This window comes from Anser cygnoides, chromosome 2 (genome assembly GCF_040182565.1).
Source record: "Anser cygnoides isolate HZ-2024a breed goose chromosome 2, Taihu_goose_T2T_genome, whole genome shotgun sequence".
NCBI lineage: Eukaryota > Metazoa > Chordata > Aves > Anseriformes > Anatidae > Anser > Anser cygnoides.
The window spans coordinates 124086169-124102500 of record NC_089874.1 but is presented as its reverse complement, the minus strand read 5'-3'; the positions used below and the strand labels follow the sequence as shown (position 1 = coordinate 124102500).

At 37.1% G+C, this 16332-nt stretch overlaps 1 protein-coding gene across 4 annotated transcripts in view; it reads left to right on the top strand.

Annotated features, from left to right (window-relative positions):
- TOX (thymocyte selection associated high mobility group box) overlaps positions 1–16332 on the top strand; it is a 223055-nt gene that overhangs the window by 124579 nt on the left and 82144 nt on the right. For all 4 annotated transcript variants that reach the window (XM_066993017.1, XM_066993019.1, XM_066993016.1 and 1 more), the window contains exon 3: positions 5404–5646. In XM_066993017.1, coding sequence (XP_066849118.1) covers positions 5404–5646 — 243 coding nt within the window. The remainder of the gene's footprint in view (positions 1–5403; positions 5647–16332) is intronic.

Below are 16332 nucleotides of genomic sequence, written 5' to 3'. Positions count from 1 at the left end.
TTTAAATTAAATATCTATGGGCAAATTTCAGTTTTTAAGGAATTGTTGCTAATATCAGATTCTGTTGAATATATGCACAGTGACTGATGCAACCATTGAGCACACAGATTAGACTTATTGAATGTATATTATATCTTCTGTGTTGACATATCCTAATGGTTCTGCTCTTTCCAAAGGGATTTATATTGGATATTTGAATGCTTGCTGCCTCTTGTGGTCAGTTTGTTTGTAGTGTCTTTGGTTTACCTTTTCTGATTACTTTTTAAAGTTTTGTTAAATTTATTTTGAAATATAAGTAAGGTTTTCTGGTGAATAGGCAATCACCACTGTAGATTATTTAAGCAGAAGGTCTTTATTTTTATTTCCTCCTTTCTCCTTATTCATTTTTCCTCAGAGAACAGGAAATATTTCCTCTCTCTATTTTCCTTTACTTATGCAGTCAGGTTGTGCAAGCATTTAACTTATTTTTCTGATAACAATAACTATTCGGCTTCTTTAAAAATAAAGATACTAGATTTTCTTGGTGTTCTTAGCATACCAGGATGTTTTGCCCTACTGTTGCTAAAGTAAAGAACTGACCTTTGACATACAAAATCTCCCCTTACACCCCCCACTTTTGCCTCTCTTCTCCATCTTACTTCTGGATTTGGCCAGGCTAAAATTTAAAATGGCATAAAATTTAAATTGAAGCAGACCGACAAGGTCATTGTTCAGGAACAAAAGCTTAGACTTGGGTTGGATGGTGAATCAGGGTTAAGTGTTTGTATCATTTTATTCTGGCAAGCTGTTCTCATAAAATTATAGGCTAAGGTGGCACTTATAGGCGTCTCTTGATCTCATGCTGGATATCTCAAAGATCATCTGGTTTATGAAGTTTTCATCATTTGGGGCAGAAATGTCACAGATATTTAACCTGGAACACAGAACATTGTCTTTTAGATTTGAGAAGACATCCTTGATTCAAACTGTTTACTCATAGTTTCAAGTCTGTAAACAGCCCACATTTAAGGATGGTTAGTTCTGAGGTATCCACTGTGTAACTCCCACCTGAAATATACTGAAATCTGCTTGTAATAAATTCAGGTGTAATGAAAATCCTCTTTATTATGAAGTCAAATTAAAGCCTGTATCTGTTCAGTGTGTTGCAGTGGTTTTTATTATGTTACTCTGCAAAGGACTTTCTCTCTGGAATGTAATAAAGACCTAGGAAGTTCCCCTAAACTGAAGAGCTGATAAAAACCTCAGTCACTCCCACAGTCATGATATGAAAGTACAACCACTGGCAAAGTTCCTGGCAGCTCTGTGGTAAAGTAAATAAAGCATTTACTGCTACTCTTTTTGATTCAAAAGTGAAAAGGAAAGCTTGACAGTCCTTCAGTGACCAGTAGAATGAAAAGGAGCTATTCCATGTCTTTCTAAGTACACAAAATCATGCTGATACTAAAGCCAACCATGAAAGAAAAAAAAAAAAACTTCCATGTTGGAAGGGGGGGAGGGGGGGGAAGGGCAAGGGAAAGGGAAGAAGGAGTGCTGGGGAAGACCCTAATCCTTCTACTTGTGCCCCAGAAAATCCTATGAGAGTTGATGCTATAGGCCACAATTATTATTAATGCATATGAGCTTTACTTATGAACTGTAATTTGTTACAGGGAGTATAACCATCCCTAATATTTTTGGTGGTAAATTATGGCTTTCATTTGAAATTCCTGATAAATGGCTTGGGATGGAAGAGATTCTCTAAGAATGTCCAGGGGTAGAGACAGTAAGTATAATGGCTGCCCTGGGAGCAGGAGCTCATGCTGCAGGGAAAACCTGGGGTCAGGGCTTGTGCCTTCAGATGTTTTTTGGGGAAGATAATGGCATAACACTCCAGGAAAGCCCACTGCCACTTTGGACCAGTTGCAACCAAGGACAATCCTTAAGAAGGCTTTCCTGATGGCAAGGGGAGAGATGGCAGGGTTGTAGGAGTGGATGTTTGGAGCTTGCAGCTCCTGTAGGAAGGCCAAATGTATGTCCTATTTCTCACTCCTTCCCTCCATGTGCAGTTGCAACATGTTTGTTTCTGGGATATGTTAGGTTTACTGCAAACATGTATAGGACCATTGGCTTCTGATGTGTGAGCGTGCCAAGTCATTACAAGCATCTTAACCATGCTCCTGGACATGAGAAACCAGAGCACTGTCATGTTACTGTCATGTTACTGTTAAAGTAGCTTCCCTGAGGAACAATGTATACATATACTAAGTATCATAATACCAGTTTGCCTGGAAAATGTTAGGTGAATAGTGTGCTCCATAGGTACTCTGAAGTATCTGTCCATTCCATTAGCATATGGCTTGAATTCTGCCTAGCTTTACTGAAGTTGACAAATAGTTCATCTTTTTCTTATTAATTGAATTAATAAAATATACAGCAAACACTAGTGCTTTATAACTGGCTATTTTTTTCAGTCACTACTATAGCATGATAGAATTGTATTTACTATAGTTAATGATTAATCCTACACGAACTATATATTGTTTTGTCATGTTACTATTGCCTCTACTGTACTACTCATACTACTTTAAGAAGCTTACTTAAGTGTAATTGACAATGATGTGGGATCAAATACAGTCTAACTGGTTTGCAAGCAATAACCATGGTATGATTTATTTTTTTTAAAGTAATCAGAGAACAACCTTGTATTTGAAATGCTTAGTCTATATTTAAAATGCTTATTTCATATAACATATATAAAGTAATTATGTAGTTACACATGACACAACTTGGGTTGTGGAATTTTATGACATAATATTTTACTTACTTTTTAGTAAGTTAATGTGCTAAAGGCAGTTCAATTGCTTTACCATTTTTGAAGTGTTACTAATTAAAGATAGTTGAAACAGCATATCTAAATCTAACTACAGCAAAAGCTGGAGGTGCAGAAATAAATACCTGATTTGATGAATAACCTCAGTATTATTGGTGTAGGCACATCCAGACTGTCAATAGTTTGTTTAAGAATATTTGCTTCCACAGCAAATGTAAATTGAAGTGCCTTCTTCTTGTTAAAGTGGTCAGAGAATAATGTAGAGTTTTGTCCTACTCTTGCTTCAGGAAAGTGGGAGGCCAGATCTCTTTTTCCTCCTCTAGAAGGTATTGAGCAGGGACATATTGATTCAGCAAAGACACAGCACATGGTATTTTCACTGTAGAATAGTGAGGGAGAAAAAGCAAATGTTAGATTAACACTTCTTTGTACCTGTAAAGCCATGGGAGAGGCCATCAGTCTTTTGGGATAGTGGAAAAGACAGTGTTGAACACAAAATGTCCTCTTCACATTTTTTTTTTCACCTATAAGAGCATTATGAGTGTTGTCACTTCCTTCATTTCTGTTCCTCACTGTTTTATTATTGTCGTATTAGACCTTAATCTGTCTCTTTAGAGACCTTTCTTTTTCATCATCTATCTTATGTTATAGTAGTTAACAAATAGTGCATACAGTGTCCATAATACTTTATTTGGTTTTGCACAACTTATACATTGTAGTTGAGCAAATAAAACTTGTTCCATTTGCTGTAGGTAAACCCTTCCCCATTTCCCCATTTCATGAGGATCTATTTTTAAAGTATATGTTTCCTCCCTTGGCAATGGCTCTGCTTCTAAGAGCAAGGGCAAATACAGCAGAAATGGCAGAAAACTCATGCCAACTGTCCATTGAGGAGAGCATAGGGGCAGGGAGAGAGCAAAATCTGGTACCAGAGAAGAGAAATACAACTGGAAAGCATGGGCAGAACCAAAGTCCTCACAAATAAGGATGGTGATGTCACTGGCAAACTTTTTCATCTCCATGTTCTGTTGTCCTGTTTCATTCTTTAGAATTTTACTTCTGTCTTTTCAGTCTATCCTTCCTGTTCCATTTCATACTGAGATAATAACAGAGGTGTAAAATTTGTTGGGAAACAAACAAAGCAACCAAAACCAGGGCATTGTGCACTGGACTAATTTCTATGTTCAGCAGCTCATTGAAAACATGCAACATTGTTTGTTGTTGGTCCAATTTATAGTTTTCATATCTGTGCTCACCCAGAAAAAAAGTAACTTTAGCCATTGGGGAGGACAGCATTGCTATGATGACTAATGAAAAAGCCCTTTGTTGATAATTGGGCGTTGACTCTTCCCTTGTTCTTCTGCATGAATTCATACACCATACTGTCCTCCATTTACAAACTCATACTGTGGAATACACTGTCTTCTAATAGCTGCTCTTTGAAATTATGACCTCCTTTTCATCATTTGCAGAAGCAGAATGTATTTAAATCCTTGCACTCCCAGAGTTAAGAAAGGCAGTGTTCAGAGGAGGGCCATGTTGCAACAAAGGGGCAGGAAGGATGAAGCTAGGTTCCCTGTGCTATAAATCTGAGCACTGTGGGTGTAGGATGTGCAAAGAGTGATAGTTTGCAAAAGAAGATGAAGATTATAGCTGTTCTCACAAAAGCAGAGCAGACTTTCAGAGTGAACAACTGTAACTGATCTTTTTAACTCTTGATTTGGATCATGCATCTAACACTGCTCACCTTTTTCCTTTAAGAAATCTAAGCATACCCACCACTATTCCCCAAATGAGCCTACCTACTGTATGAAGAATGTAGATAAATAATAGCAATTATCCACCTTGGTGCATTACTCTGACTTTGCCTATGACTTTTTCTTGGGTCAGATTGAATTGGATGACTTAATGGCAGTGGACAACAGAAGTTTAAACAGTTGCTTTATGGAAAAACTCATTTAGATGACTGAAAACATATGTATGGTTGAGTTTATAGATTAAGAAAGGAAAAATCTGTATTTTATAGATACCATAGATGTATTTTTATAAACATAAAGGATGTTCATACAAAGTATGTACTGTTTCTGTATTTATTTGTTTTTCTTTGTAGCAAAATAAATGCGTGGTTCTCCTGTAAGCCTAAAAGCGATATCTTTGTTCCTCATTGTATAATTCTTGATCTGAGTGGCAGGGAGTCTTGTGAACCATTTTGAGCCAATGTAAATTTTATAAATTGCATTCCCTTTTCCACTATTCCCATGAAAAAGGTATTCAGCTAGATGAACACTCTTGGAAAATTTTAATAGGACCCTTGAAATCTGCTTGAATTCAGCTTCTTTTTAAAAAATCTCTTTCTAATGGAAGCTGTGAAAGTATCAGAGATTTTTATGCCTTAGAGGCAATTTTTCTTCTATACATAATGGTGAAACTCCACTGTTATAATATATGGGTGTTTAAAATATCCTTTTTGTAAAATTGAAGTTCCTGCTTAGAAGTATGTGAGTTGGGCACTTTTTGTTTGTTTTGTGTGACTTTTATTATTCCTGTTCAGTATTCAGATGACACTCATAGCACTTTCTATATTTGTTTTTCAGTCTTTCGCTGGCCCAAGTCTTGAAAGTGAAGATTTCAACATACCTCCTATAACTCCTCCGTCATTGCCTGACCACTCACTGGTACACTTGAATGAGATGGAGTCTGGATACCACTCTCTGTGTCATCCAATGAACCACAACGGCCTCCTTCCATTCCACCCACAAAACATGGATCTACCCGAAATTACAGTTTCCAACATGCTTGGCCAAGATGGGACACTGCTTTCCAATTCCCTCTCTGTGGTAAGCATTTTTAGTCTTTAGTCTGTACTGCTTTAAGTTGTAAAAATGTGGATATACAGACCTGGGGCCATCTCCTGCACCACTGAAGTCATGGAGTAAGCTGGTCTGGCTCTGGTTTTTACATCATTACTGACTCTGAAATATTCCTCCCACTGGAGGCAGTGGGGTTTTACAGATGAATTCATCAAAGCCAGGATGATACCCACTGCCTTGATATTACCCTGCCTTACAAGGATGTAAATAATGACAAAAGCAGGCCCAAGGCTTTGATTTCATTGGAGCAGGATTTGGATCCAGATGGCTGTTGTTCTGTATTTTTTCTTATGAGGCTCTTTCCATTCTAATTTGCATGTACTGAGAGATGTACAAAAATTTAATATCTCCTTTCTTGTTTACCACACGTTTGGAAAACAGCAAATGTTATTTCTGATTCTAGGCCAAATCTTATAGCCTTTTTACAGTTCCCAGTCCTTAGCCAGCCAGAATCCAATTGAAATGACTGGACGGTTTGCTTATAAAATCTGTCAGATATTCATTATGGTCGTAATCTTGGGAAGCCTGATATTATAAATCACTTCTTTGAATGTTAAATTGCTTGCAACAACTGCAGAGCTACTTTACATGTTACATTTTCAAGTGGGCTCTACAAATAATTAGTATACGTCCTACATCCCAGCTCCAGACAAGATCTTTCTACAGAGGAGGCCGTTATTTCATGTTGACATAGAATTCTAAACCAAAGAGTGAAAAATCCCATGGAAGAGGATGGGGCCTGATGTTGTGTGGGGCTGACATGACTTCAGGCATTATGCTAGATGTAACTGCAGACCTAGATAGACAAAGCTAAGGATTTGCTCTTCCAATTGTCTGGGCTTCTCTCCAGGAGAATCAGAAGCTTAGGGAGCTGTGTCCCATCTGGGAGGCTATATGTGTAGACACTGAGGCTGTTACAGCTTCTATCTTGCTAGCTCCCCACTACGTTGCCTAAAAAAATTAATAAAGCAGGCCTGTGAACCTGCATGAGATCTGACAGCATGTGGAGCAGCATGTAGATGTCTGGGGACTGAGAGATCTGAGCTCAGCTCTCTATTAGACCCTCAGACTAACAGTCCCAGAGACGAGCTGGGAAAGCTGTTGTGGACAAGGAACTGAGGATGTGAGCTGGCAGGAAAACAGTTAGTTTACATAAAAAAATCTGCCTTGTCACAGGGCTTGATTGCAACTTAATTAAAATAAAGCTTCCTTGATTTCAAGGAGCTCTGCATTCCCTTTGAGGATGTCCAACAAGCTGTACTGCAGGGGGCTAGTCTTGGCTTCTTAGTGCTGCTTAGTTGTTATTGATTTACAAGGATGTTGCATGCTTTGTGTTTGAGGTCAGAATCTGACCCCAGGGTTATGTTCAATAGGAGGTAGGGGAGAGGAAGATTTTAATGCAGAAATATAAATATTCTTCATGGAAATGTTTTGAATTTTACTTGCATTTCTACTAAACTGATAGCATGCATTAAAGAACATGAGCTAAATAGTATACAGGGTTCTCAGGATCATAACTATGAAAGGACCTGACAAAGTAAGAGGAGCTCATGACATTCCAGTCAAGACAAGCAGTATTTCATTGGACTGACCTCTTTGGAGCCATGGTTATGGCTGAAAACTATGCGTTCTTTTAAGCTCTGATGTTCCACATTAACCTCTCACAACTGGCTCTGAACAAAGGGCCTTGAGAGTTTGTAGATCATCACAGTAAATTATTGCATCAAGGGCAAATAAATAAATAAATAATAATATAACTAGACATTTTTGCTATTGGGACTTAGTGTAGGTCAGAAAAAAATGAAAATCAGAACTCAGGGAAATATGCATTAAATTTAAATAGTCATTTCTCAGGATTGATTCAATAAATAAAGCATGATCCTTGAAGCATCATGGGCTAACTCCGCTGTTATCCCTAACTTTCACCCCCTTTACACATAAGAGAGCCTGTTAACTAGCAGTAGTTTTAGCTCAAGCTGTCTTGTCTGTCAAGGGGATTAAGCTACATCTCACATTAGTACAACTGGTAGGATGTTAACACCACAATTTTGTACAGCTCAAGTACTGTTTTGCAGTATGGTTCCTCTGATTTGAATTTGATAACAAGAGGAATTAACGTGAGGGAGATAATTTAAGTTAATACTTCAGTGAATTCAATGCCTTCTTCAGTGAATAGAATGGTTACATCGTCCTTTTGGCCTTCCATTGTTTAAGAAAGACAAGATTTTGTAGGTTTAGCATTCTTTATAATCCAGAACCTTTACAACATTTCTTCTTTAGTATGACTCTTTTCTCCTGCTATTACTCATCTCTAAGTTTCCTTTTTACTATATTGCCAAGCTCTGATCTACTTAACAAGTATTTGCCTAAATCACTTTTATATTGCCTCACATAGAAAATAATGCATAAGTTTCTCCAATCTATCTAAACCCTTGGTTTCATATAATTTCTAGTATATCAGCTATCACTTAGAGTATTTGGAAACCATATATCTTGCTTCATTTTTTCAGGGCACTAATGAGTATTTTTAGAAAAAATTATTCTTAGAAATTAATCTGTTGGCTGTTCTCTATCCCCAATTAATTTCACATCTTCAGCAAATTTTACTTATACTGGAACAAATTCAGCTGCAGTGCAATGTGCATCTGATTGAATTCGTTCCTTTTTATTTTTTTTAATTTCAACATATTTACTTTTAGCCAGTTTTTAGCTCTTGTTTGTATTTTAGAAATGATGGCTACCTTTTGTCACTGTTAGAACCAATGAGTGGTTTTCAGTTGCTTTTTTATAGACAAAGCATTAATTAATGCTAGCCAAATGAGAGAAAGGAAGCACAGTGAGCTCAAAAACAAAATTGGAAAATAATTTGTACACTGTAGCATTTCTCTTTCATCTCAACTACCAGGTGTTTTCAGATGAGGATTTCCATTATTTTGGAGAGATTGAAAATTGAGGATTTAGCCCTACTAAAAATCCTTCAAAACTCCCGTGGTTTCATACTGTACAGAACTCTCTCCAAGCTTCAAATGAAATCCCTTTGAGTAAGGATTGCAGGATTTACCCCAAGCTCTGTAAGCATTCTCCTCTGTGGAAGTGCTTAAACACACACAATAAGAACCCACTCCTGGCTCAGTGAATTCTTATTAGGGATCAGCTTCTTACAGATTTTTTACACTGTGGGAATTCTTTCTGAAAAATTTTACAATGCTGGGAGATGAAAATTTCCCATTGCCATTTACTGTCTGACACTTAAATTTGGAATTAACCTCCTTTGAAGTTTTTTAGATTGATCGAAGTTCCTATCGCACCCCCGGTACTTTAAAATTAAAAAAAAAAAAAAAAAAAAAAAGTTGCTAGAATTTCACTTTCTCAGTATTTTGCTGTCAGGTCATATATTGGCTTCTATGTTTATTTATTCCTGTTTTCGTCTTAGGTGACATACTGGCATATACCTACATACACACACACATTTATACTATGCTGTCACATACAGATTTCTTTAGGTGCTCATTATATCTGATATTTGTATTGACTACTGGGGGCAGAGAATTCTGTAGAATTCATGCAGAATATAAGTATGGCAACATGGTCCAGACTTAGCATGGTGGAGCTCTAGTGGGAGCTCATGTGGGAGCTCTTTAAAGTCCTTCTTCAAAATGGACATGACTTCTATTCCTGCTTCTTAAGTGTATTAGATGAGATATGGCTATAGCTGTTTAATAAAAATCTCTTGATGGCTCTGTAGGCATGTTTGTTTTTATACGATGGAATAACGATACCTTCCCAACGTACTACACTTGAAGGTAGTCCCATGTAGGTTAGGTTCAGTTGGGTCTTCACCGACCAGTACTTCTCTGCATAAATTTTCCTGAAATATTCCAAGAACCACAAGAAATACCTTTTCAACATTTACAAATAAATGCATGTATATACCATCCTTATAAGAATGTACATTTATCTGTAAAAATGCTTCTGGATGTGTTGTACAGAATGAATTTTACTGTGTGTTCTTTTTATCAACAAAATTATACACATTTCAGCTTCCTTAGTATATCCTATAAATGGTCACATTTATGGTCACTTTTTTTCCTTAAGAAACCAGGGATGAAATCAGTGTTGTTTTTATATACAGGGAAAAAAAAAAAAAAAAAAAAAAAACACTATTTTTGGAATGTTTTCATTTATGACATTTGTGCTAATCTTTTTGAAGATGTTGCTCATGATGGTATACTATAGAAAATTTGCAAGAAAGAAATAAAAGCAATTTCAATTTCTTGGAATGCTTCACATTTCTGGGTTTGAACTTTAAAGTGGAAAAGATGTTAAAAGGCAATAAAATCAGGGGATTTATTTCCCAAATGCTTTACTTGTGCTGGCAACAAAAGCCAGCATAATGTATATACTTAGGTTTATTGTCATTTTTAGTATACAGTCAAGGCACACTTTGAATTCAAAGGCTACTGTACAACTGTTTTGACAACGACCACATCAGTAGGTAATGTGCAGGACATATGAAACTGAAGTAAAAATGTTTCTTTAGGTCTATAGGGAGTACAGTACATCAATGAATTCAGATATATTAGAGCAGCATGAATTTCTAATATGTTGCTCTTATGGAAAAGACCACTGGCATATTGAATAATGCTGCTTTCAAAGCAGAGCAGAAAATGTGATTACAGACAATTTCATTGCTGTTTTTAAAATAAATATTTTCAAAATCTTGAGGTATTTTATTTCATGTAATGCATAAAATATGTAACAGTGGACTAGAGTTAAAGATCTTCGAGGACACCAAAGAGTAGGTGATGTCAGCTATAACTATTCAGATGTGGAATAATAGAAGCATTAGTTTAAAATAAAATGCATGTCACAAAGGCCTATGTCCTTCTATAGAAAAAAAAAAAAAAGAAAAAAAAAGCAATAAAGAGCCTTTTTTTTCACACTGTGACAGAAGAATAAAGGCAATGAATAATTATTTAACATTATGCCCCAATTCATCAAAGCCCAATTACATTATACTTTTTCATGAATTATATTTTTTAGATATGCAACCCATGAGAGAGTAATATCTTAAACAAAATGTGGCATTATAGAACACAGAGGAAAAGCAGACAGCTACTTTTTTTTTTTCTTTTTTCATCTCAGGTGGAATGAAGCTAGTATTTCTTATTCATAGTACAGTTGCTAAGAAATCCAATACAGGAGGTTGTTGTTGTAGCTGGTATGTATTTAAGAGATTTTGTTTTTACAGCTTCATACATTTTAGTTTAAATTCAGTATTCGTGACTCATCTTGAGGCTGACCTATATGGTTGATTTTTTTGTCACCTTTAAGCATTAGTGCAAACTACTGAGTCAAACAGAAATTTTTTGTTGCTGATGAACAAAATGAATAACTTTCATAACAAAACAATGTATTTGTCCCTTCTTCTAACCTAAGTGTTGAGATTTGCATCATGCTTGGATATTTTTTTTTAGCTTGTATTGCATGCTAGTGGTAGGAGATAGTTTTAGTCTCTGGTGAATACTTCACATTTGTGCCTCATTACCAGGCTCTGGTCTTCAGTTTACATCAAAATTTACTGTTATGCTACACAGACCTGCTGCTACCCCAAATTTTATTGGAGTGAATTATTGCCATCAGAACCACGAAATCATAAAGCTAAGGTCATGGAATACCTTGTGTAAAAGTATTTATTTATTTTTTTCTCTTGTTAAGCAACTTTTTATTGCTTTATATATATATATATATATATTTTTTTTAGACATAATTTAGAAGCTGGATTTTCTCACTGAAATAAGCCTTGTTCGACAAAAGGTTACAGTAGTTTGTGCATGTTTTGTCAAGCAGCCTAACTGTAGGGACATACAACCAAATCTTCAGCTGATGTCAGTTGGCATGACTTTATTGTCTTCACTGGAATTATGATGATTTATTCTGTCCAGGGCTCTGGGACATCACGTTTATCATTCCTTATGTTTGATGTCTGCTGTATGTTTTGTCATCAGTAAGGCAACAGATACGTAGAGGAGCTGACTGAGATGTAACTTGATCAGCAGGTAAATACGTGCATACTGCGTATCACCTATCAGAAGACTATCCACTGTGCTAAAAAAAAAAAAATCATATCTACAAATTACAGCTGTATAAAATCAGACTGGAAACAAGGCACACATTTTTAACAGTGATAGAGATTTACCATTAAGATAATATACTGTGGGAGGTGGTAGGTTCTCCGTAACTGAGGATTGAAATCAAGATGAGGCATCTCTCAAAAAGATGTCATGGAGCTAGGACTGGTCTAATGACCCTCCAGCTGCAGCCATGGCAGCAAAACTTTCTTGTGTCCCCTGGGGACAGTAGACATAAGGACACACATGCATGTTAGAGGGGATGCCATGGGTAGCATCCCAGCTGGTAGCACCTCTGCAGTTGTCTCCTCCCAGTGGAAAAACAGCATACTGGTAACAACCACTCTGTGGTTGCAGGCTACCAATGGACTCCGCCTTCTTGAGGTCAACTAGGGCTAGAAGTGCTGTGAGAATTTTTGTGGCTAGTGTTTTTCATAAGCTTTTGTTTTGTTTTGTTTTTTGTTTTTTTCTGATCTTAAAGTACCTGGAAAAGCTCCTTTCTTTCTGTAAATACTAAGAACTTACATTAAAGATAGATCAGATATTTGCTCATTACTCATTATCATCATTATCAAATATCATCAGATATTTGCTCATTACTCAGACATTTGCTCATTACTGCAGGAAAAAAAAAGGAAAAAGTACACAAATGACCAGCAGTCAGTCTGTCTGTCTGTCTTTCTTTCTTTGTTTGTTTCTTTCTTTTTTTTTTTTTTTTTTTTGAATAATTCCAGGTCTCATTTTTAAAACTGACGCTGAAGCTGTTGATTTACTCTAAGTTCAGAAATACAGCATTCTGCTTATTTGAGTATGGTTGTTGAGACTCCATGTAGCTCATGCATTTCACAAATTAAGTGGGGAAACAATTTCAGTGTAATTTCAACAAGAAATAACAAGGTGGCATATTTTTATTTTGAAAACTGCCTTCTGTAGAAGATGCTTTGGTGAACTTCTTTCATAGCAGTTACCCATTGTCTAAACAGGATTTTATTTGCTTCATACAAACACAAAACAAAATTCATGTAGCAGTATTAATTGTTTCTTTAACCAGATCCTGTGGCATAGGCAGAGGCTAAGACACGATGAATGTGGCGCAGAGAGAAAGCCTTCAGTTGCGGGTGGTACATTATACAGCACCTGACTTGTGAAGTACTCACAGGAGTGATTAATGCATAAGCAGCATCATAGCTGCAAGTGTCAAACAAAACAGATAATAGAGTATGCAAATAGAGAAAACATAACTCTCAGAAAATGTCAGAAATTCAGGGGTTCCAGCAGCAGAGGTTGTTGACTTTAATCTGCTGCTTTTAACATCGCATGTAGTTGTCGAGAACAGCAAGATAATGAAATGTTTCTGAAGACTAAGTCTCTGGGAAAAAAGAAAAAAAAAAAAGTTAGTGATCTTAAGGCCTATAGATGGAATAGAAATGAAATGCCTTTCTCAAAAACTGAGAAGGTGCTTCTGTGAAGACAAAAAGGAAGGAGAAGCCCACAGTGCAGATTAAAAGGAGAGTTTTGTGCATCAGGTGGAACAACCTCTCTTTCCACCTGTTTTCATTATTTAAATGGATGTATTTGCATTGCTTGAAATGCTGAAGCAGTTGAGAAGACTGCACACCCGGCATGTATTTGTACAGTGTTCATCATCTCAGCCCATTGTGTTATCTTGTTCAGGAAGTAGAAAGATATGTTTTATGGCCGAAACTCCAGTACGGTTTGCAGTGTTTTAACTCGGTCTGTCATTTGCATGCTGGAAGTTCACTTGTGCTGCATGACTGTGCTGAAGGCTGGGGCAACAGCAACCCAGAGCTTAATGCTGGTGTTACCTGTTAGAATGGAGCATGAATTCATAGAGTCATAAGTATTTAGCATTTTTTTTAATTTACTTTGAAAAAAAAGATCATATTTTTGTCTTTCTTAATTTTTCAGATTTGAACAAATATAAGAGGTTCAACTAATAGTCTCATACTGTTTCTCAACTGTTTTAATGGTTTTGCAGTACTCTTAAGTGTCATTATTTCAGTTTTCCATCAACATGATTTGCCCAGAGAAGCTGGGCAAATGCCCCCTCCCTGAAGGTGTTCAAGGCCAGGTTGGATGGGGCCCTGTTGTGGTTTAACCCGGCCGGCAGCTAAACACCACACAGCCGTTCGCTCACCCTCCCCCCTCCCTCTCTGGGGTGGGGGAGAGAAACGGGAAAGCGAAGCCTGTGAGTTGAGATAAAGACAGTTTATTAAGACAGGAAAATAATTATAACAATAATAATAATAATGATAATAGTACTACTAATTATAATGTGTACGAAACAAGTGATGCACAATGCAATTGTTCACCAGCCGCTGACCGATGCCCAGTCTATCCCTGAGCAGCCGGCCCCCCACCCCGGCCAGCCACCCCTATATATTGTTTAGCATGACGTCAGATGGTATGGAATACCCCTTTGGCCAGTTTGGGTCAGCTGTCCTGGGTCTGTCCCCTCCCAGCTCCTGCTGCACCCCCAGCCTGCTCGCTGGCAGGACAGAGCGAGAAGCCGAAAAGTCCTTGGCTTGGTGTAAGCACTGCTCTGCAACAATTAAAACATCAGCATGTTATCAGCGCTCTTCTCATCCTAAGCCAAAACACAGCACCCTACCAGCTACTATGAGCTACTTAACTCTGTCCTAACTGAAATTAGGACAGGCCCTGGGAAACCTGGTTTGGTGGGTAGCATCCTTGCCTATGGCAGGGGGGTTGGAACTGGGTGATCTTTAAGGTCCCTTCCAACCCAAGCCGTTTTATGATTCCATGAATATCGTTAGGACTTTTTGCAGCAACAAGTATAATACTGCAGGAAGAAAGGTTTCTGCTTGGCAGTGTTTTGAGATTTGGAGAAAACAAAACAAAAAAAAAAATGACATTTCTTATTTTATTCCTTGTTCTTTCTCAAGGCAACTATGAAATATTTAAAGTGTAAGGATCTCTATTGCTGCCCAGTCACCTCAGTAACAAAAAGGTTCATTTTAGCTTGGTGTCTGTCTATTTGTTTCCTCCGTCAATAACACAAAATCTGTACAGATACACTATATAAATGTCCTTTCTTATGTAGGGATTCTCTAGGGACAGCATGTAAACCTTTAACCTCCACTGCTGGAGTAATCCTGTATTTCAGCCAAATGCAGACAACTGAGGCTCTCGTCTATGTAGCCTCAGTCACAAACCTGTTTTGAACTGCATTCATGGCATGTTTTAAATCGGACAGTAAAGATATGAAAATGAATGTTCTTAATTCGTTTTCTGTGCATTTCATTGATGAATATAGTTGCAAAAAAAGGACTTAAAGCATGTAAGGTCATCAATAAGCCTTATGGAGAGTGGAACATCTCTAATACATGCTTGTGCATATCTTTCAATTACAAAACCCTCAAAAATTAACCCTTTCAGGGTAACAAAGACATTCCAGTTTATTGCGTATGATTGGAGTGTATGCAACATTACTCTTTGAACCAACATACAGAGAAAGATGAGACCTTCCTTGGTCTCTTGTTGCATGCAGTGGTGGAGATGTTACAAGTGGTGACATGGCACTCTATGCACCTGCCCTGACTTGGAGATGGTGAGGACTGTAGTTCTCAGGGTACATATATATAGATAAACATATATGCATGTATATATATGTATGTATGAGCATATAAAAGTGTGTGTGTGTATATGTGTCACACTGTTAATCATTGAAGCCCTCTGCTGGAAAGGAAATGTAAAAGACAGGATGTAACATCTGCAACATGGCCCTTGACCCCCAAATGTGTATCCACATTGTGTGATAAACAGGGACTGAAACTAGTGACAAATTACTGAAATGCAGATTTAATCAATGGTTGCATTACAGAAAGATTTTACTAAATCTCTGGGTTATGGGTGATGTTGCAGTGCCTGAGAGTTAGTAACTTTAACAATAGGTACCTTTGCTATTTGAGTTAATAAAGGAAGTAGCCTAGTTGCCAAAGTGAGATATGGCATACCTAATGGATGACCAGAGGAAGCTACACCAAATCCCATCTTCAGAATTCTACTTCTCTACCAGTGGTGATAATGGAGTACAGGTACCTTTACTTCATCCTTATAAAAGTTATCTTAACTGAAAAAATGTTTGAAATTAGATGCTTTGGTCCTTTAGCAAAAAAGCCCTGTGCATGGGGGATTTACAGGATCAGGACCTAGATGCATCTCTTCTTTTCTTCAGAGATGGGACTTCCTTCTAATACACTTTAAGATTATTTTCATTCACACATAAAGAATTTCAGAGATTAACTCAGTAACTAAGCTTCAGTTTCCTACATATGCCCTAATACTCAAGCGTGGGATCCCAGTTTAATGAATTTTACTGTACTCTTCTTTCTTACGAAGTAGCAAAAAAGTGTTTAGTGCAATAGGCTTAGTGCTGATCTGGATATTAAGTGTAGCTTAAGTTGCCGAACAGAAAGTATACAGTGTAAAATAACCACTGGCAAAACTTTATTTTTTTATTTTTTTTTCTCCACAGGAA